The 23,567-nt window shown below is 32.5% G+C and overlaps 1 protein-coding gene across 1 annotated transcript in view; it reads left to right on the top strand.

The window, feature by feature from the left end:
* The window catches only part of LOC118187618 (glypican-6-like), a 111,270-nt gene that overhangs the window by 18,245 nt on the left and 69,458 nt on the right, over nucleotides 1-23,567 (top strand). Inside the window, exon 2 of the mRNA XM_085809688.1 lies at nucleotides 18,859-19,017. Within this exon, the coding sequence (XP_085665814.1) occupies nucleotides 18,859-19,017 (159 nt within the window). The remainder of the gene's footprint in view (nucleotides 1-18,858; nucleotides 19,018-23,567) is intronic.

The raw sequence follows: 23,567 nt of genomic DNA, 5'->3' as shown, positions 1-23,567 counted from the left end.
TGTTTTCCAAAATAAATATTACAAGCAAACTGAAGGATTAGCCATGGGAAGCCCCCTCAGTCCCATCCTGGCTGATTCTACATGCATTATTATGAATCAAAATTGTTTGAAACTTTAAACTTCCCAGTATGGTTCCGCTGTGTAGACGATACTTTTACCCTGTTTGAAGGTAATAAAGTTCTTTCAACAATGAATTCTATTGATCCTGCTATTCAGTTCACTTTTGAACTTGAGACTTGCAATTCTCTTCCGTTTCTCGACATTCTGGTTACACGTAACACATCCAACTTCAGTACTACGGTTTACCGTAAACCTTCATCGGTTTGCCTTCCACCACACTTTAAATCATGTCATCCGACTAAACAAAAGTTAGCTTCATTTTATTCCTATGTTTTTCATGCTCTTCAAGTTTGCTCCTCCAAACTAGCCCTTGATGAAGAAATCTGTTGGTGAAACCAGAACTAAAATAAATTAAATTTTAAATTATTTAAAAGCAATAGCTATTGACAGGGGCTTTTCACCCAACATTATTAATCAAGCAGTTAAAAAATTCTCATTTCAACACACTAAAAAGCACGCTCTTGTTTTCGGAGATTATAAAAATTCTGTTGTCATTCGTCATTCCGTTCTTTCCATCAATTAGCTATAAAGTTGCACATATTTTGCAGAAATTTAACTTTCGGGTTGTTTATTCTCCCATCAATAAAATTCCGAGTTCCATACTCAAGGACCCCATTCCGGATATGAATTCCTGGGGTATTTATAGGATTCCTTGCCAGTGTGGCTTAATTTACATTGGCCAAACTAAGAGAGCCTTAAAATTTCGCGTCAAGGAACATGAGGCATATGTTAGAAAAAAGGAAACGCAGAAGTCTTCTGTTGCTCAACATTGTTGGTCCGAAAACCACACTTTCAATTTTTCTGCTGCCAAAATTATTCAAAAAACATCTTCCATTGGAGAACTGGATTTTCTAGAGTCATTTCACATTCATAAAAATCTTTCTGTTCTAGTTAACGATTCTAATTCCAATCCAAATTTGCCTTCGGCCTTTAAAGAAATTATATTTTAGTTCTGGTTTCACCAACAGATGGCGCCACTTGCTTATTCTTGTCCAGGCTTTCTTATCTTATCTAATCATTATTTCCTATCTTGTTCATTTGCAGTTTTGCAGCTGAGTATGGTGGTTCGGTAAAACCATCGAAACTAGTCCTGTGAAAATTTTGTAAATATATAATGCTGAGTTTTGTTGTTTGACTTCTGAATTAATACAAACTCTTTTAGAATTACAATCATAAACAGAGTAGCGCATACTTAAGCAATTATTACAGAGTTTATTAATTTTAACCAAATCTAATCTTTTTTTAAATTTCATTTCTTGAAATTTATCACAGTGGTATAATGGATGATTACTTTGGGTTTTACAAGCTACACATATTTTAAATAAATCAATAGAATTGACGATAAAGGTTTTCGACTGTTCGCAAATGTGCTTAGATGAAATGTTATTGTTAAAACTACTTAGAACTTGACACCTTCTTTCTAAAAATTATAAAGAAGTTATCAAAATCTGGGACTTCATTGTACTTTAACGTGAATTCAAACTGTTTTCTTGTTTCTCTGTCTATTTTTTCGAGAACAACATTAAATAACAAGGCATTAGAAAATTTGTCTCTTTCGAAATCTAAAATTTTCAGCGATCTAAGATTTTTATTTATATTATCTAGCAAGTTTCGAAGTTCTTTGGCTGACTCATGTTTGATAGATTGAAGATTGAGAATGCTTTTAATGTGACAGTGAACAATAATTCTTTTGTTCTCGAACTATGCTTTAGAGCCTTGAATAAGGAAATGTAACTATCATCTGAGGTTTCTATAATTTTTGATTCTCCTTTTAGTGACCCACATAGATAATGAAGCTTTTTGTTTTCAGAAAGGTCTGAATTTTCGTCAATTAGACTAACAAATTGACTTTTAAACAAGTTCCACTCCTCAAATTTTCCAGTGAAAAATAGGAAGAAGGATTTTTGGAAGTTTTATTGACATTAGCTTTAACTGATCGTTATTGCTTGACTTCAAATAAGTAGAACTGTCAGTGTTTTGATTTATATAAGCAGAATATTTTCACTAATTTTAAGCTTATTAATCAAAGATTTTAGACTTACCTCTGAATTTTGCAAGTCTTCATCTATTTGCGACAGCGTTTTTTCAGTTTCTTCAAAATCTTTTTCGCTGATGTTTTTGTAATATTCTTCCTTTAGAACATCGAATTTTTCTTGAAGTTTCGAAATCACATCCAACTGAATTTGTAGCTCGGAGATATTTTTATTATCCGCACATATAGTAATCTTCTTTAACTGTCCTTTGATATTCCCACGTTTACGATTCACCATTGTAATGGCTGGTTCAGTCACCATTGTTCTTAGGATTGAAACTATTTGACTTAAAGCACTGGGCAGACCTTTGGGTCACTAGGACCAAATGTTACGGAGGTTTGATTTAGATAAGGATTATGAAACAGAGTGGACTGTAATTTAAAATAGGGATTTAAATTCGATGCACAGTTTGCATAGGACAAAGAGTTAAACTCCTCTAGTTACTGGAGCTTGAGCAGATACAGAGATGCTATTGATACATCCACACTGCTAGAGGGTGCACCTAGTTATTAGTGGTTACTTAACAGTATGGAAACCCTAGTATGATGTCATAGGTTGCATGATTGCTGTAAATTCATAAAGGCTTATGGTGTATGTGTTGGTTAAGAAGTATATTGCTTGTTTTGTGGTTTAGACAATAATATGGCTGAATGTGGTAAGATTAGTTTGTTTGTGGTAAGTTTTTGTATGATTTGGAAAGAAAGGGGAAAAGAGCATAACTTGACTAGTGTGTAAATGAAGGTTTACTTAGTAGCCATTATAAGGTGTCCTGTTTGTAGGAAGGAAATGAGTATGGTCGAATGTTGGAAATGTTTGTACGGTTGAATGTCGTTTACAGAGGATATTTTTTACTCTTATTTTGTCAATTTACAGGGCGATGCCAGTATACAGATTCTAGTTCAGATAATTTTAGTAAGTTTTTGGATGCTGTTAAGGAATTTTTTTGACTGAAGAGGTGTTAATTCGTAAATAAAGTAAGTGGATATTTTCTGTGTGTAGAGCAAAGATAATTTTCCTTTTTTATGTTATTTCATTGTTTGATTTAAAATGTAATTTATTGAGATATATGTATACATTTTTGTTGGCTGCTCCTTTGACTTTTTAAGTGAATATAGTTCAGTGTGTACATGGACAAAGTCAAGGGGTGCACAGAGCCTAGTTTGTGCAATTCTGTGATTTATTTTTAAGTGAAAATAGGTTGATGTGTCCATGGATAAAGACAAGGGAGTGTGCAATGCCATTTTTGTGCAATTCTGGGTTTTATTTTGAAGTGAAAATAGGTTGATGTGTACATGGATCCTGAGTTTGTGCAATTCTTTGTCTTTGCCAAAGAATTGCACAAACTCGATATCCATGTACTGCCAAAAATTGCAAAGGGGTACCTGTAAATATACTTTTACCGAATTTATATTTAATTACAGAGGGTGATTGGTTAACGAACAGTTTGGACTGCAGAGGAATCGGACAACGAACACTTTCACGAAAGATTTTTGTGTTCTGACAACGAACACATATTTGGATAACAAATTCTAACGAACACATCTTGGCTCTTGGAGCATAATGTGCAGGGTTGCATAATGTGCCAAAAAATCTTTTTCAACTCTCTTGAATTATATTGCTTGCCTATTAAACTTCAAAGTTGTATAATGGAAAAGCAGGGTTCGTACGGTCCTTAAAAGTCCTTAATTTTTTCAAAAATGATTTTTGGTCCTTAATTTTGGCCAAAATGAATAAACGGTCCTTAATTTTGCTCATTTGACATTTCTTATCATTTCTAATGATTGCCATTCTCAGTGTGAATTGCGATTTCTCATGAATATGGAATTAAAATTACATGGCCTCTTAACCAATCTGTTGGCGGATTTGCATTGCAAACGATTAAAAAAAAAAAAAAAAAAAAAAAAAAAATTAGCTACCCGAACTAAAGTATCGGTGTCTGATTGGCTATTCACCCAATCTTTCGAAACAGGTGTTATCCATAAATTTAGGCAGATTGTGACGAAAGCGTGAAGCCAGAAGTTCTTCAAGAGGCGAAAGTGATGATGAAGGTGCTCGAGAAAAATAAGGGGGGGGATTCTGAAAATATTTGCCAAAATTAGAGCAGTTCCAACCTGGAAGGCCACAACCCTTCCGATGCCAATAGGAACGAGATGCCTGGAAAGTGCATTTTCAATAAACTGTGGCCTCATCAAGCTGACTACAAAGACTGGATATTGATGGATGACAATCCTTATAAAGCTAAATGTGGTCTTTGTCTGAAACAAATTGAAATTTCTAGAATGGGAGCGTCAGCACTGAAAATTCACATGAAAATTAAGTTTCGTTTTATCATTTCAATTTGTTTTTACACGGTTTTGCTTAACTTAATTTCTGTGTTTCAATTAAGCCATAAATTAATTTTTTATCACCTTCTACGGAGTTTATTCTCTTTTGCACATACTATATGTATGGGATATCGGGATTATGAGTTTATTTCTGCAGATGGTCAGTTATCGATTTCGCGGGAAATCTGTTGGCTCCATTTCGATTTTAGGTCGCCAAGGGCAAATTCAGTAACACTAGCCGAGAAAAAGTGAAGTTCGGAAATACGTTTTGAAGCTTCAATAGACAATTAAGTATTTGGTTTAATCCTATGCTGTTAATAGTAATGCATTATTTTTGCTAATTGCGATACTATTATTACTTGAAAACAACTAACTAATTAAAAATTTTTTAATATTTTTAAAGCTGAAAACAACTAATTGAAACTAATTTTCCTGAATTAACTAGACGCAAAATTAACTTTCATGAATTACTAAAGTTATTGGGTAGAAGTTTAACTGAAAATAATATATAATACGGAATATATATATATATATATTTATACAGTACAAAGTCCGAGGTCTGGACTCGTCGGGACTTCGGCGATCCCAGATTTGAGATTTTTCCGGATATTAGATCATTTTAAATCTACTAAGATGGCACATAGAAATTATAAAATTGAAAATATGAAATCATGATTTATGAAATAATGAAGCATTTATGATTTAAAGGGTATCAAAATTTACAAAAGAAAAGAGCTTAGTATTTTTATGTTCACTTTATTAAACATTTCTTTCAGTGTGAGTTGTTTTCTCTGCTAATACTTTAGACTAATACTATAGACATATAATTTCTTGTTCAGTTATTAAGTTCCATTGTTTAAGTCCTGTAATTGCTGTGTCGAGAATTCCGAATAACTTGTCAATCAAAATTTTTTCTCGTTCAGTAACCTCTATGTTACTTTCTTCACTATTGGTTGCTGTATTTTCTGGATTTAGAACCATACTACAGATTTCGCCCTCCGTTTAATTGATTGATGATTGGGGCATTGTCATCGCAATGAAAAACTTCTGTTTAACTTCCCTAAATTCTGCCGCCTGGTGCGGCCATGCGAGCTCTGGTGCTGGTTCTGGCTTTATGTGAATAACAAATCAGTTATTCTTAATTCAAATAGCACTAAATATAATCGTTTGTCCTATGAGTATCATTAACAAAATCTATTTTTAGCATAAGGAAAGAAATTTCTGTTAAATCTCCCCTTGTCAACATTTTAGCGCATTAAACTTAAATCTGTATTCGGATAATACTCTGTTATTTGGCGTCGCTGCATGAGTCATCACTCAAGTTGTCATCCATTGATAAACATGTGGTGATGAAAGCAAAATACAATAAATAATGATTCGCGATTTCGGCATCAAGGATATAAAATATTAGTTGGTGTAAAATTAACAAATGTTTCGGTTTGAGATTATGCCAAGCAGATACGCAGCTATGGAGTCAAGTTACTAATAACACAAATTTATGCTAAAATAATTATTTCTTCAATAATGAGATATTTTATTTAGCGCCAAACTGAGATTAAGAATCGGGATTTCCGACATGTTTTTTTATGATGAGGAAAAAAATCTAATGCGCATGCGTAAAGCATACCCATTCCCTCCAAAAAAAGCCCTAAAAAATAGGTTGGTGGTGGCTTTGAGGTCCGGATTTTAGATCATTCCAGATATTGGATGTCCGGATCTCGGACTTTGTACTGTATATATATATATAGTAAAAAATGTATATTTTCAGTATACATTTCTTATTATATATATATATATACGTATATATGCAATACTTAATTTTACTAATGCCTTGCATGTAATGCCCCTTTTAGGTGCAAAACATCTCTCCCTTCTCAACTGCAGAGTTTCTTCTAACAGTATCATGAATTTTGCCAAGTTAGAAGAACCATCTACTTCAGGAAAAGATGTAACTGCTAATTCAACATCAATAAGTGTAGATAATAATAAAATCAATTCTTTTCTTTTCAAATCTGAAGTTACAGATGCAGAACTATTGTGGGCTTTTAAGTGCATCAAAAGCCACTATTCTTTTAAATCGTGCGATGATATTGTTCCGTTATTCACTAAAATGTTCCCGGATAGTTCCATTGCAAAACAGTTTTCATGTGGTGAAAAGAAATGTCCTTATATCAGTTATTTTGGTCTTGGCCCTTATTTTAAAACTTTGTTACTAAAGCACTGTAAAAATGCTGAGTTTTTTACATTACTATTTGATGAGATTCTTAATCTGACAAATCAAAAGAAGCAACTAGATATTCATGTGAGGTACTGGCATCACGAAAATAAGGTCAGAACTCAGTACTTTACTTCTGCATTTATAGGGCATGTAACAAGTGAAATTATTTTATCCAAATATTATGAATATGTTGAAAAACTAGACTTGTCATAACTCTTACAAATATCGATGGATGGTCCTGCAGTAAACTGGAAATTTTATGATTTATTGCAACAGGACTTGACAAAGGAATATAACATTCAATGCTTGACATTAGGGACATGCGGTTTACACATTCTTAACAATGCTTTCAAGCATGGGATGTCATCCACTGGCTGTGACATTCCATCATTCTTATCCTCCTTATATTAAATTTTTAAAGATTTTCCTGCAAGACGTTAAGATTTTTTAAGTATATCTGGCTTAAAAAAGCTACCTGTGAACTTCTGTTTTTACGGATGGTTGCAAAATGTCCCAGCAGTTGAAAGAGCCATTGAAATATGGGACGACTTGCTACTGTACATTAAAAAAGTTGAAATGGGGAAGTTTAAAAAAATTCATCGAAATCCTTCTCAAATATTTTGGAGGCAACTAAAGCTAAAACATTTCTTATAAAATTAAATTTTTTTCTCTCTCTGTCGAAAATATTATTGCCTTTCCTTGAATATTATCAAAGTGATAAACCACTTATTCCCTTTTTTGCTGAAGATATCTTAAAACTTGTAAATGATTGCCTTCAGCACTTTAAAATTTTGAAACTAGAATATTCAAAAATAACTAAAGCAGAAAATCTTTATAAATTTAATTTTAATGATCCAAATTGTTATAATGATAAAAGTAAAGTTTATTTGGGATTCATTACTGAGGAGTTAATGAATGATAAATGCCGCAAGAAGGACATTTCACAAGCTGAAAGTTTTGCATTGAAACAAGGTCAACAATGTGTTTTAACAATGGTACGACACTTAATGTCTAAATGTCCAATAAATTATTCTCTTATTCGAAATGCATCTTGTATAGACCCACGATTGATAGTTAAAAGTCCAGAAAAAGGACAGAACAAAATGAAAATAGTTCTAACGATATTAATGCGGAATAAACATGTTTTACAAGATGATTGTGATGAAATTCTGCTGCAGTTTGGAGAGTTTCTAGACAAAGTAGTTAAGACAAATTTACATGAATTTTCTACTTTTGATCCTCAAAATCTTTCTCTTGACACATTTCTCACTTCTTATTTTCATGATTTTCACTATTCAAAAGTATGGTAAATAGTGAAAAGGATTCTTATCTTGTCACATGGACAGGTCTCTGTGGAAAGGGGCTTCTCTGTAAATAAAGCAGTTGAAATTGAAAATTTAAGTGACTCATCATACATTTTTCAACGCACAGTATTTGATTACATAAAATTTTCTGGAGGAGTTCTTAATATCGAAATTAATAAAGAAATGAGATCAGCAGCAGCTTTTGCAAGAAAATATATGCAGTATTTAGAAGAACAAAAATCTTTAACTAAATCTGAAAATTCAAAGAGGAAAAGAAATATTATTGAGGAAGAAATTGATTATATGAAGCAGAAGAAAAATTTCTTCAAAGGGACATTAAAGATATTAATGAAGAAGTAGATGCTTTAGCAGATGAAGCTGAGACCAGCAGGAACATTGATTTGTTTATCAAAGCAAATGAACTTAGAAGAATAGTTAAAGAAAATGAAATAGACATAAATAAGTTAGATGTTAAAATAGCTGAAAAGATTTCAGATTTAAAAAAAGCGCAAATGTTTGTTTCTTTTATTGTACAGTTTATTATTCTAGTATCTTTCAAAAAACCAAGGAAATAAATTGTATGTTTACAAATCAGTTATTTTAATCTGCAAAATATTCTTACATTGTGATTATAATAGTAGTTGACTGTGTTTAAATAAATATCAAATAAGTTAAATAATAATCATTAAATCTCTAAAATAGTGACTGTTATTAGTGTAAAATACACTTATACATGTTTTTCAAGAAATTATGTTCCTAATTTAATGTTATCTACTTCATAACTTGTAGGGAGTTAGTTTAATTTTCAAAATTGTTTTATGGTAAGTATTAAATTGAATTAAATAATAGTGCATAGTACACACTTCTGTTAGTTTCTTAAAGTAAAATTACAAGCATGAAGTTGGTTGTATGGATAATTGCTTTATTCTATTCGTTTTTTTTGTTTGCTGATAGGTCCTTAATTTTTTTTTTTTTTTTTTTTTGATGGTCTTTAAAAGTCCTTAAACGTCCTTAATTTTCACGTAAGGAAATGTGTACGAACCCTGAAAAGAAATTTTTTTTATTCAATAGAATATGTATAGCCAAAGTAGACCATCAGTTTCGGTTTTGATTTCATTCAAAACTGAAACAGATTTCATTTTGAGGGCCTCCCCCTGTTCATTCACCATCCCATACGTAGTCTTGAATGATGAATTCCAGACGGCAGACTCCTTTCCTCTCACTGTGAAACAATATGTGTCTCGTTTCCCTCCTAGTTTCTTCTATTCATTTATTCATGTGGCTGATCCATCAAATTTATAGTAGCGAACGGGAGGATAGTTTTTTTTTTTCATTTAGAAGCAAACCACAATACATCAGTTGCCTCAGAAAATGCATGATAAGTACTTTGTTTGGTAATAATGCATTCGAGGCTATATATATTGAGAATATACAGCCCAGTAGCGGTGTTTGAAAATACCGCTACTGTAATTATCATCTATGTTATTTCATAAAAAAAAAAATCTTTAAAAAAAATGAAATAGTCATCCAAAGTTTCAAAAATTCGGCACTTTTTAAAAAATAGTCGTTTTTGGTCTTTTTATGTGCAAAAAAGTCACCATAGTCGCCAGCGGCAACCCTGAATGTGGTACAGTGCAAAGTCCGAAATTCGAACATCCATTATCTGGAATGATTTAAAATCCGGACCTCAAAGCCACAAACATTTTTTTTTTTTTATTAATGCTTTATGCATGCACATTTGATTTTTCCTTCCATAATAAAAAATGTGGAGATTTTCACTTAAAAATTCCGATTCGTAATTTCACTTAGGCACTAAATAAAATACCTTGTTATGGAAAAACAATCATGTAAGCATAAATTTGTGAGATTAATAATATGGCTCTGTAACTGAGTATCTACTTGGCATACATCTCAAACCGAAACATTCACCTATTTTATATCCCTGACACCGACAGACAGTTCTTTGAAAGAAAAACTGTGAATAGTGCAGAAGATCTTGAGGATTGCCACTCTTTTTCTTAACTGAAAGCCTCCTCTTTTACAATGAAGCAAAGCAAAAATTTTCAACAAAAATCCCCTCTTTTCTCTCGTTACCTTTTTTAAAATCTCAATATTCACATTAGGAAACTCAAAAATTGGTTTACTTAGGAAATTAAAATTCATTTCTAACCCATCACATTATAAGCCAATGGGTGAGCTGTAGGAGGCTCACACGTGGCCTTTATTCAATTTGTTTCTTATTTCAATCCTCTGGTTCTTTTTGTTTGTTTGTCTGTTATCCAGAATAATCTAAAACCCGGACCTCAAAACCACCAACAACGTTTTTCTCCTACGCTTTACACATGCGCATTTGATTCCCCCCTCTGCACATAATAAAACATCTGGAGAGTTCCGATTCTCAATTTTACTTCGACACTAAATAAAATACCTTGTTATTGATGAAACGAACATTTTAGCATAAATTTGTACTATCAGTACTTTGGTTCCATTGCTGCGTATATGCTTTTTGGCACACATCTCAAACTGAAACATTCCACATAGATACAGTTGATCTGACGGCAACCTGGTGAGTCATTATTTTGCTTTCATCACCGCATGTTTATCAATACATGACAGGTTCAGTAATAACTCATGCTGTGGTGTGTAAACTTTTTTTATATTAGTAATTGAAGAACAAGAGTATGGCAACCTTTTATGCTAACATTATGCTTGGCGATGGTTATAGATTTTTAAATTCTCTAAGAAATGTTGACAAGGAAAAATTCAGCAAAAATTTCTTTTCATTTGCTAAAAATAGATTTTGTTAATGAAATGCATAGGCCAAAAGATTACATTTAGTGCTGTTTTAATTAAGAATAACTGATATGTTATTCACCATAAACCTAGAAGCGTCGGCAGAATTTAGGGAAGACAAAATTTTTGAAATTTAGGGGAAACACCAAGTGGCAAAATTAAGGGATGAGAAGTTTTTATGATTTAGGGAAAGCACTGGGATCCAAAGTTTAGGCACGGTGGAAATTTAGAACTTAGGAAAGCACTTTGTAGCAGAATTTAGGACCCGTAGAGACTGCACCAGGTGGTATCGAGCGCTGGCCCTAGATAAAGTCTTAAGTATATGTGGGAGTTTATTTATTCAGGACTCTGATTAGTGTGAAGCATGTGCAAGAAATAAACGTATAGTAAATAACTAATACAATTCAGGCTTAATTCAGTCACAATAGGAGCAAGACATAATTTAACGAAACAACGTGGCTTTCATCGCCAATCTTGTGATACACAGCCAATAATGTATAACGGATGCTATTAAGCTAGGCTAAAATTATCTTTACTGATTCTAAGGCATTTCAATTAATGTAGCAGACTGCGCTGCTCCGTGATCTTCTAATTTGATCCAGCTTATTATTTTTTTGCAGACTCTTATTATTACGGCAATTTTATAAAAACTAAGCTTGAAATTTCGATTATGTCAAAAAGAGTTTCCAATTCTGGAGTTGCCAAAGGATCTACAAAGCAAAACCATGTTTCGATGTCCATTAAACAAAAAGTAGAATTGCTGCAAAAAATGGATAAAGGCATATCCGTCTCAAAATTATGCGAGGAGTATGACATTGGAAAGTCAACTGTGTATGACATAAGCAAAGAGAAAAAGGAACTTTTTGAATTTTTTGTGAAAGCATCTTAAACAACTTTTGCATTGAAAGAAATGTTTAATAAAGTAAACAAATAACTATTAAGCTTTTTTTTGTAAAATTGATACCCTTTAGATCATAATTGTTCTTTATTTCATAAATTATGATTTCATATTTTTAATTGTATAATTTCTGCATGCCATCTTACCAAATTTAAATTAATGATCTATTATCCGGAAAAGTCCCAAATCCGAAATTGCCGAAGTCCCGACCAGTTCGGATTTTGGACTTTGTACTGTAATAACACGCGTGCGGTGCTAACGTGAACCATATCACGTAGCTGTGAGGGCACGACTCAGTTTCCCGCTTTGTCGCATACCGCAGCATAGCTAGTGTGCACTGAAACTTTGTTAATTGTGTACGCTAGTTGGTTTCTGTTCCTCTAAATTTTCGTATGTGCTTTTCTGAACTCTTTGTAAAAAAAATTAAAATCTGACAATTTTATGGGTCAAAAAGAGTGGAGTGTCAAGAACTGTGCTTACCATAAAAACGAAGCCAAAGTAGAGAGTGGACAGAAGTTGGCTGATGTTGCAAGACAGTATGCACAATCTTAGCTAAGAAAGATATCATCAAGAAGACTCAAGCAGCTAAAGGAGTAACGAAAGTCACAACTGCAAAGCAAAGTGCCATTTATGAAAAAATGGAGAGATTGTTTTTAGTTTGGATAAATGAACGGGAAATGAAAATAGATGTGACTAGTATGACTATCATTCAAATAAAGGCTAGAGAATTTTTTGAGAAATTGAAAGAAACTCCAGGTTCGTCATCCAAGGAGTTAGAATTCAAGGCTACCACTGGCTGGTTTGCAAAGTTTAAAAGTAGGTCTAGAATTAAACATGTATTAATGCATGGTGAGTCTGCTAGTGCAGTTAAAGAAGAAGCTGAGAAGTACTGTCTCAAATTTCAAGAATTCATTCAAACAGAAAGGTATCATCCACAACAAATATTTAATTGTGATGGAAACTGGTTTGTTTTGAAAGCACATGCCGAACCATACCTGCATCATGAAAGATGAGAAAGGTGTTACAGGGCATAAATCCATGAAAGACCGATTGACGTTATTTTTTGGAGCTAACGCTAGTGGTGATATGAAGCTTAAACCACTTCTCGTTTACCACCCTGAGAATCTTTGAGCATTCAAAAAAAATTCCATAATCAAGAGAAGACTTCCAGTAATGTGGAGATCCAATTAGAGGGCATGAGTCACGCAGGCTCTTTTCAAAGAATGGCTGTTTGAAGTTTGTGCCCCGAGTATCAAGGACTACCTTGATACTAGTGACTTGCCACTGAAAGCACTTTACTACTGGACAGTGCACCAGGACACCCAAACGACCTTGAGGATAATTTGCTGACAGACTTTCCCTGGCCGACAGTTCAGTTTCTACCTCCGAATACGACTTCGCTGATTCAGCTGATGGATCAGGAGGTTATTGCGGGTTTTAAGAAATTGTACACTCATGCGCTGTTTCATCGGTGTTTTGAAGCATGCCGATTCTCCACAACAATGACTTTAAAAAGTTTGGAAAGAAAAGTTTGACATTCTTGAAGCTATGCGTATCATTCAAAAGGCGTGGGCAGAAGTCATGCAGCGACAGTTGATTTCTGCTTGGTGAAAGCCATGTCCATTAGAGATCTGGAATTGGAGGTGAATGAGGATGACATAGAAGAGCTCATAATGGAACATGAAGATGAACTGACGACAGAACTCCAACAAATCTTGAATGAAGAACACCAAAAAACACAGTGAAATGTGTCTCCTTCTGAACAAGAGGAAAGACAAAAGAGGACCAGTGCTGACATCTGCCATTAAAGATCTTTTGAAGAAGTGCGAGGATGTCAGAGCAATGGTCTTAGAATGACACTCGAACCAACCTGATGTCAGTAGGGTTGGGAATCTTTACAACGACAATGCTGTTAATCACTTCTGGAAAATCGTGAAAAAGAGAGAAAAGTAATCGACATTGGACATGTTCTTTAACTCTCCATAAGCAAAAAATGAAAAGGACTGATTAATGTGCAAGAATATATGTATGTATTATTTTTTAATAAACTTACTAAGACATTATACATTTTTTATTTTATTTTAATTTAATTTTTAGGGTCTCCAGAACGAATGAATTGATTTCACACACACAAAAAATGGTACTTTTCCATTTCGCTGCCGCAAATCTCACCAAGCAGACTTTAGTGGCGACAACACACAGTATACACATAAAAAATGTTAACAAATGTTAGTTCTAATAAATTTTTTTTTGAAGGCTTAAAAGTTTTAATATTGTTAAAATTTTGTAAAAAGACAATAAATAAAGACTATAAATTTGTAAAAAGACATTAAATTAAGAATTTACTATGCTTTCATAGTACAACATCCTGATTCGCTGTCACATGATCGCTGGGTCATTTCATATCACATGACCCCAAGTGATCTCATCTCACGTAAACTACGCTATAAAAATCTTATTCTCTTAGTAATTATCTACCTTAATTTCAAGTTAAATCTTAATTTGGAATACAAATTTAAATGCAAGAATTATTTCAATTCGTACGAATAGCTTACTCAGAAATTATGTAAAACCGCAGTGCTTTACTTCGCTAGTGCATTCTCATTAGAATTGATGAATTTAACCCTTGACTTTGCCTTTTCTATATTTTCACCTTCGGTGAGCTGTGTGATTGCATCCTAATTGACTTAATTACCGCAAATGGTCTTAGGGCATAAAATTGAACTATCTGGTAAAAATTCTATGTAATTGTATGCCAGTATCGAAAGATATAATCAATCTGATAAGAAATGGCTGCGACTTATTTTGAAAATGAGGTGTGAAAGGTTGCCAGAGAGGATATTCCGTTTGGCATCAGTTATACCATTTTTGGCAACTTTATCACTTGTGCCGGCAAAACGGAAAAGCACCCAAAAAAAAAAAAAAAAAAAAAAAAAAAAAAAAAAAAATCTATGGTAAATCAATGATCGGTTAATGAACAATTCGGATAGCGAACATAGTCTTGTAACAGATTATGCTCGTTAACCGATCACCGACTGTATGTCACATTTTTTTTTTTCTTTTCAGTTCTTAAAAAAATTAAGAATTATGATTCCTGTTATTAAAATAAAATAAGCTTTTAATCAAATTTCATTGCGAACTAAAATTTGCATTCTGGTTGGAAAATGGAAAGGGAGTAAAGACAGTATAGATTCTGAACTTAAACTAGCTGGTTAAATAAAATAAATAAATACCTTACATGGTTTATATTTGCTATGTTCTTAGTGTAACTGCATCCTTCAAAAATTAAATTATTCACATAATTTTCCGTCCTTGACTTTTGTGTGATAAAATTAGTAAAAAAAAGTGGGGAATACATAAGTAAATATGGTATTTGTTTAAGTAAGTAAAGTATTTTTTTTATTATGATTCTTTACAAAAAACAGAATTTTTTCATTTAACTTTAACCAAAATTCTTTACCTTTTTTATATCACAAAAGTTCAGGAAATCTTTGCATGCGTAGTAAAATAATGATTAGATATAATTTGTGGTAGGTTGTTTTAAAAGGTTTTTGGTCGTCTGCATACTGCTACTTTATTTGATGTATTTACAAAAACTTATAACCTTATGTTTTAGAATTTGGTGTTATTCTTTTCAGTTCATGTTGGAACTATAATAAAATGTATTGCATTCTTATTGAAGAGTTGTACACACCCTTACATCCCTTTAAGCAGTGGTGAGCTATATGGGACTTGTCCCTAATTTGTGAACCTATTTTTCTTCGCTTAAAACATGTAAATTAGTCCCATGTTCAAACAATACGAATTTGAAAGAGTAATGAAAGCTAGAATAAATTTTGCACATTTCTGCAAGAAAATTTCTGAACTGTCTCTTGATGTCTTTATAAAATAGATTATTGAAGTGAAATTATTATACAATAAAAAGTCCGTAATCCGGACTCGTCGGGACTTCGGCGATTCCAGATTAGAGGTTTTTCCGGATTATAGATCATTAGTTTAAATCTAGTAAGATGGCATGCAGGAATTATACAATTAAAAATATGAAACCATAATTTATGAAATAAAGAGCAATTATGATTTAAAGGGTATCAAAATTTACAAAAGCTTAATATTTATTTTAAATTAAAAAGCTTAATATTTATTTGTTTACTTTATTAAACATTTCTTTCAATGTAAGTTGTTTAAGTTGCTTCGTTTTTTGTGCTAATACTTTTTCTTTACTTCTATAAACAGACATTATTTCTTGTTCAGTTACAAAGTTCCACTGTTCAAGTCCTGTAGTTGCTGTGTCGAGAATACCGACTAACTTGTCAATCGAAATTTTTTTGTTTTCAATAACCTCTGTCACTTTCTTCATTATCGGAAGCGGCATTTTCTGGATCTAAAACCTTACTACAGATTTTGCCATCCGTTAATGGATTGATGATTGGGACATTGTCGTCGCAATGAAAAACTTCTGTTATATCATCTTCATTTATTACCACTTCTCCACATTTCTTTACAAAATCCAATAACTGGAAAATTTCACGTTAAGTTTGCGATGTCCGAAAACTTTCAAATTCGCGGCTATCATCTTTATCGTTCTCACCATGAAATATGGTGGCTGGCCATAAATTATGCCAAGCATTTTTTAACGTATCTGGAGACACATCTTCCCACGATTTTACGATGCTCCACACAGCAGATTTTATGCTAAACAATTTCAAAAAGTCTTGAATAGGCTTGCTATTGTTCAAGAAATTTAACATAGATTTTTAAAATGCTACTTTATATTTGCATTTCAGCGGATGCACTATTCCCATATCCATAGCCTGAATGATAGACGTGCAATTTGGAGGAAAGAATAATACGGATACATTATCTTTCACTAAAACTTTAAGTATGCGCCGACCAGTTGTGAAACAATCAGGACTATTTTTGAGTCATCAGGTAAACCAACCGAATTCAGATGTTGCTGAGCGTCGTGTGTAAAATGATTTTCAAACCAATCATTCATCAGCGCTTGTGTCATCCATGCTAATTTATTTGTGTGATATATAACGGGGAAAATTGTTACTTCTCTAAATGCTCGAGGTCATGCATGTTTTCCGATTATGAAAAGTTTGCACTTGTGCGTTTCTGCAGCATTTGCGCAAGCTAAAATTGTTAGTTTCGCTTTGGAATCTTTGACACCAGTTGGAGCCTTTTCTGTAGAGGTTGCCAAGGTATTTTGTGGTACATATTGCCAGAAAAGACCAGTTTCATCAGCGTTGTAAATTTTTTCTGGAGACAATTGTTCACTAGTAATGAGTTCAATGCATTCATCTGCAAATTGTTCAGCAACTTCAGTATCAGTTGAAGCTTTTTCACCTGAAATTTTTAATTGTATTATACCATTGCGATTTTTAAATTTGGTTAACCAACCTGTTGAATATGTGTACTCAAGTGTTTAAGGTCATTTCTTCATGAAATATTTTGGCTTGAGCCATTAGCATTGGAACCGTCAATGGCACGCCCTCGTTGCGACTCTGTCTGACACATTCAATCATCACTTTGTCATGATCGTCACTTTTAGCATACCGAACCATTTTTCTATTATTCATTGCAAGTGGGGGTCGGAATCCACAAAAAATTCAAAAAGTTCCTTTTTCTCTTTGCTTATGTCATATACAGTTGACTTTCCAATGTCATACTCCTCGCATAATTTTGAGACGGATATGCCTTTATCCATTTTTTGCAGCAATTCCACTTTTTGTTTGATGGACATTGAAACATGCTTTCGCTTTGTAGATCCTTTGGCAGCTCCAGAATTGGAAACTCTTTTTGACACAATCAAAAGTTCAAGCTTACTTTTTATAAAATTGCTCTAACAGTCTGTAAAAAATAATAAGCCGGATCCGATTAGAAGATTAAGGAACGATGCAATCTGCAACATTAACTGAAATAGATAATTTTAGCCTAGCTTATACCGTCCATTATACATTAAACACGCATTATGCGCATGCGTAAAGCATACAAAAAAAAGTTTGTGTCTTTGAGGTCCGGATTATAGATCATTCTGGATAATGGACGTCCGGATTACAGACTTTGTACTGTAAAATAAAAATTTAAAATGGTAAAGAACTTTATGATGGAGAAGTAAAAGAGAATTTTAATGTTTGTTATTGAGAGTTGTTGAACATGGAAGAAGGAACATGTTCATGAAATAAAAAAATTCAGTTTCATGTAAAGGCTTAAAAAATGGTATTCATTCCTTCATTGAAATGTCTAACAGGAAAACTGCATAATGAAATTCCTAATACTATGAAAGCTGAAGTCATACGGAGACATATCCTTATTAGTGGTTCTGAAGCTGAATGATCTTCCTGCACGATAAACGGTATTTCCACAACAAGATCTGAGGGTATCAAAATTTACCAAAAAAATCCTAATATTTATTTGTTTACTTTATTAAACATTTCTTTCAATGTAAGTTGTTTAAGTTGCTTCGCTTTTTGTGCTAATACTTTCTCTTTAATTATCTCTTCCATAAACAGACATAATTTCTTGTTCAGTTACAAAGTTCCACTGTTCAAATCCTGTAATTGCTGTGTCAAGAACACCAACTAACTTGTCAATCGAAATTTTTTCGTTTTCAGTAACCTCTCTGTCACTTTTTTCACTATCGGAAGCGTGCATGTGTAAACGCTTTACACGCATGCGTAGCAGACGCACGCATCAAATGCGGCTTTGAGTTTGTGGCTTTGAGGTCTGGATTATAGATCATTCCGGATAATGGTCGTCCGAATTACGGACTTTGTACTGTATATGGTATTATGCTGCTTCTGGAATTAGAAAAAAGTTACATATATGAATCAATTTTCCGTAACTCAGTAATAAAATGTGAAATATTGTGCGTGCTGATGAAAGACATTTGGATAGCCATTATAATTATTTAAAATACTTTATGTGAAGTGCAAATATTAATATGTATTTTTAAGCTGTTAAGAAATTTCTTGAAGTTAGATGATACCATATACTTTATTTTACTTTTTTTTTTTTAATGTAGAGATTAGGAAATGGAATTTATAGAGAAAGTAAATAATAAACTGGACATTAATGTCATTGTAATCTAGTATGATTACTGTGCCTAAATTATGTTTTACCTCTGTGTATTATTATTTTTAAAATTTCATTTATTATTTTATAGGTGAACATTTAAGGATATGTGAAAGAGGACTTACTTGTTGCACTGAAGAAATGGAACATAAGTTGAGTACTCACAGTAGAGCTGAGTTTGATAAACTTTTGCATAGTACTATTGGTGAATTGAAAGATATTTTTGAAACTCATACTCATCGCTTTGATGGTAAATTTTAAATCAGTTTTTTCTTAATATTATGTTTCAAATGTTAAAAAGTATTGACCACTTTCACTGTCTTTCATTACTGTTTAAATTTATCAGTGCAGTGTGTATTAATTTAAAAAATAGACAATTGTGTGATTTAGCTTTTCATACTCATAAGTGCACTTAAATCCTATTATCAGTAATTTTGCAGATTATGTGGTTAATATCTGAAATGCAGGTTATTGTTCTAAATTAGCTGTATTCATATCATACACAAATAAAAAGAACATTTTGCTCATTGCACTGTTGCTATGTCTTAATTATTGATTATATTTTCTTGTTATGTAGGGCTACATAAAAATAACTAGAAAGTCAGCACTGTGTAAGAGCTTTCTTGATCCTGGATAATGTTGCTAGGCCTTGAGTTTAGAGCCAACAAATGACTGAGCAGTAAAATTGCCTAACAATAATAGTTCTGACCTGGGCTTGATTCCAGACAAACGGGCTGTCTCTATGAATGTTTTTTTATGATTTCCCCCTTCTATACGAGATAGTTTTCCTTAGAAAGCCCTTTACAAAGGCATCCCTCATCTTAGGCCAATAACTGTAGTGTGCTTTGCCATAATCATTTTAACTTCAAACCTTGTAAGCTTAGGCATTTTAATGCCTGTTTGTTAGGTACCATTAACCTGTGTAGAGGGATTTATTGTTTGTGCTCATCTGTATGTGCTCTTGCTCATGGTGTCCTGTAATTTTGTGATGTATTATCGTAAGGAAAAAGAAGTATATTATTTTTTAATTGAAGAAAACTGGATTTGAAACAATTTCCAAGACTCAGCAAACTTTTAAAGAGGATGCTTTAAATAAATCACAAGTGTATGAGTGTTTTCTAGATAAAGAATGGCAGCATGCAAATGCTTAAACATGCTTTGCTTTAAACATGCTTTGTTGAGCCAGGAAGGAGAAAAACAATTCTTGGTGGACAGACAGCACCAAGCATGAAACCTTATTCATCTGACCATTGAACTAAGCACACTTAACAATTGTACCAAGCATGAAATCTTGCTTGGTATAACTTTCGTCATATCTCACAGATAAAGTTCTGAAACAGAATTTCAATAGCTAAAAGAACCAAGGGTGAGGTACAAGAAAATATATTGCATACATTTTACTAATGGATTATATTTTTGTTTATTTATTAATAACTAAACAAGCAATGCCTTCTGTAACACATTAGCCAATATCTTTTGAATTTTAAAATATTGTAAGTAATGCTTCAGTAACATGTTATTGTTTTAATACCTAATAAATAAAGTTAAATTTTAGGTAAACTCTATATTTTTTCATTTATGTGAATTAAATTAAGTGTAATTAGTGTAAATTATGTAGGATTTTATTTTAAATGCTTTCTTATAATATTAAAATTGTAATTGGGGGAGTACTGCTTATCCATAGATGTCACATTTTTTTTTTTTTAGTTGAAAAATAGTTTTCCATCTTATTAAAAAACATTGGGAACTTTTCTTATTATGTGCAGACTTATTGTGTAAGAATGCTGTAGGCTAGGGGACAAAAATTCATAAAAAACGTCTTACAAACATGCAAGCATTCAGACAAAATGTTATGCACAGGTCATCAAAATTAGAGTAATGAGAAAAAATATGCTTACTAAATTAATGTTGCAACCAGTGCCCACTGCTATAATTATTTATGTTAATTAAATATAATTTAACACAAAATTGCACTTCTGTGCATAGGTCAGTGCTGGAAATATGCAAAGTTGGTGATTGACAATGTGGTGCGCAAGAGATGGTGACCAGACAAAAGCCCACTGGACGAAAGCGCACACGACAAAAGCCCACTGGGATAATTGCCCACACGACTAATACCCACACTGATGAAAGCCCACATTGATAAAAACCCACATAGATATAAGCACACGTTGATAAAAGCCCACACTGACAAAAACCCGCACCGAAATATATGCTACATTAAAATTACTATTTTTTCCCTTTTTTCTTCAGATGCACAAAGCAGATTCTTGAATAAAGATAAAATAAAAATAAATTAATAACAAATAATTGAATAATAAAGTAGCGGAACACATTTCATTTTGGGCTCCGTCTGAATTAAAACCCAAATGTATATAGAACAGAGAGTCAATCAAAATAATGTAATTAAAAACATATATATGTAGAATAGAATTTCTAATATCATGTTTTCTGCATGAAATGTTTCACCAGTTTTTAAGGTTTGTTCCTAAGAATAATTCATTAAGCAGAAGTTAGTAAGAACAAGTAAGGTATATTTCAGCTTTGATCTCATAGGTTTATTAGATAAATAAACGATTTTGAATTCAGCATCAAATTTTAAACATAATTTTTTAAAAAATTTGTGTCTTTAATTTTCAAAAAACATGCATGTGATCCGAAGTTTTGTATAACAAAAGTTAGAATAAGAGAAGTGTGACAAATTAAATTATCTGTACATTCAGTCACTATTAACTTTCTGAAGCCGGCTGGTACAGCAGTTGTACCAGGAAAAAGACCTTCCTGAACGCTGGCTGTGGTACAACTGTCGTACCACCCATTCCCTCCCTATTTTAGAGATTCGCCTGTCTGTAGATCTCAGGGTGGTCCATTGCCATGGCTCAGAATAGCCGCTGGCTACGCATTATTTCCCTCTTTTTATCAGTTTGGCTACATTTTGGCAGAAACTGCATATTCGCTGATCGGCAATATCCTTGAAAATCAAATAGAGGCCGTCTCTAATTTTTTTAGTACTGACTTTTGCTATGATTAAAACGTCAGCGATTTTGCACGCTGTTGAAGCTTACCAGATTTAATGCTTTTTAGTCATAGAAAATAAGAATAGATTAATTTTTTAGATTTAATGCCCTTCTAGAAAATAGCTAAAACCGCTTTTATCGTTTATTTCCTTTTTATACTTATGAATAATAAGATTGTATTTTGACATTTTTTTTGGAGTACATAAAACCCTTAAGAACTGTTAACTCTTTCAATCTATTATGTAGGCAATTTTGTCTGATTTATCAGGAGATAAATAAGAGACAATTGTATGCATAATAGTTTTTGTGATTTTCATTCATTCAATGATTTCATTCAATGATTTTCATTGATTGTAAATTAAATAAAATCAATTTATCTTTAGACCCTCTTTTAGGATGAGATCTGCCAAAAAGTATTTAAATATCATTAAAGCTCATTAACTTCTAAATTGAATCAAAACATCAGTTACTTTGCATAAAATTTCGGCTAGTTTTATTTGCTGAAATTCTTATACTCCTCAAGAGATAAAAGGAATTCAGGAAAGTTAATAAAAAATTTATCTTTAAAAAACGAATGTTATTTTGTCTGTAATAAGGTGTATGTCAACTTACTATTAAATGTATGAGAATTAGGATTGGATTACGGAAAAGCACACGAACGCTATCTGCTTAAGGGTATGAATGCTTTCGTGTAAACTTTTTTAAGAGAAAATTGCTCACATTTATGTTCCTGGTGGAAAACTCCACGTGTAATCAACCTGTTCTTCGGGTTTGATTGAATTTTGTTCGCTTACTGAAATACATCAAAGCACACAACAATTACCTGTATAAGGGGAGGGATGCCTTCGCGGAGGACTTTCTAAGGGAAGCTGGCTTGCATTTACTTTACACAAAAACCATGAATCCAACCCTTTAGCCTGGATTCAAACCCGAGTGAGCTACAAGTGTTCAGCCACCTTTACCGCTCTACTGAAGGGCCCGTAAAAAATTGATGAAGAAAAAGTATTGAAATAACCGGTTTAATTTACTAACCTATATTTCTCAATCGACAGTACATAAATTATGCATATGAGGGGATTATTTGTGAATAAATAAACTGTATTGCACTTTTCTCCACTATTTCATATTACGATGGAATTATTGCATTTCAAAGTTATTTCTCATGAATTAATTTTGATCCGTTCATGATTTTTTATATTTTCAAAGAAAAAATTTCACACTTTAAATAAAAAAATACACAAGATGATACTTTATGCAAAATTTGGCGTAAACAGTTTTCTTAATTTTGCTTTGAAAATATTCCAGGGTAATCGTTTTCATTACTGGAAAAATATGAAAAACAGATTTACTACATTGTAAGTGTCAACACCCAGTATGTCCTTATTCTTTTGAAAACATGAAAGATTACTCTTTCTAAAATAAATTAGAAAATATATTATGTGCAAATAGAATATTTGTGGAAAATGAAATAGACTTCAACCTTTGGATATAACGATGATTTTAGACGGAATTTCTACCTATGAAAAGAAATTGACGTATAATTAATTCTTCATGAACATTTAAAACTGTTCTGAAAAATACTTTTGATGATTGCACGCATAGGTCACAGATTTTTTTTTTCCTCTGCTAACATAAACAAAAGCCAATTTTACAAAGAAAAATTCTTGTTAAAGTGCCTGATAGTCCAATGTAATATTTGTTAAAGTTAAATGATGAAACGCAACCAATGTATCTCGAATTTTCTTTTTTATATTATAATAACAAAATTATCGGCAAAAGCAGA

This window comes from Stegodyphus dumicola, chromosome X2 (genome assembly GCF_044657685.1).
Source record: "Stegodyphus dumicola isolate Sdum_Otavi_A_Nest chromosome X2, ASM4465768v1".
Taxonomy (NCBI): Eukaryota; Metazoa; Arthropoda; class Arachnida; order Araneae; family Eresidae; genus Stegodyphus; species Stegodyphus dumicola.
Note: the sequence above shows the minus strand (reverse complement) of the source record. Positions and strands in the feature narration are given on the sequence as shown.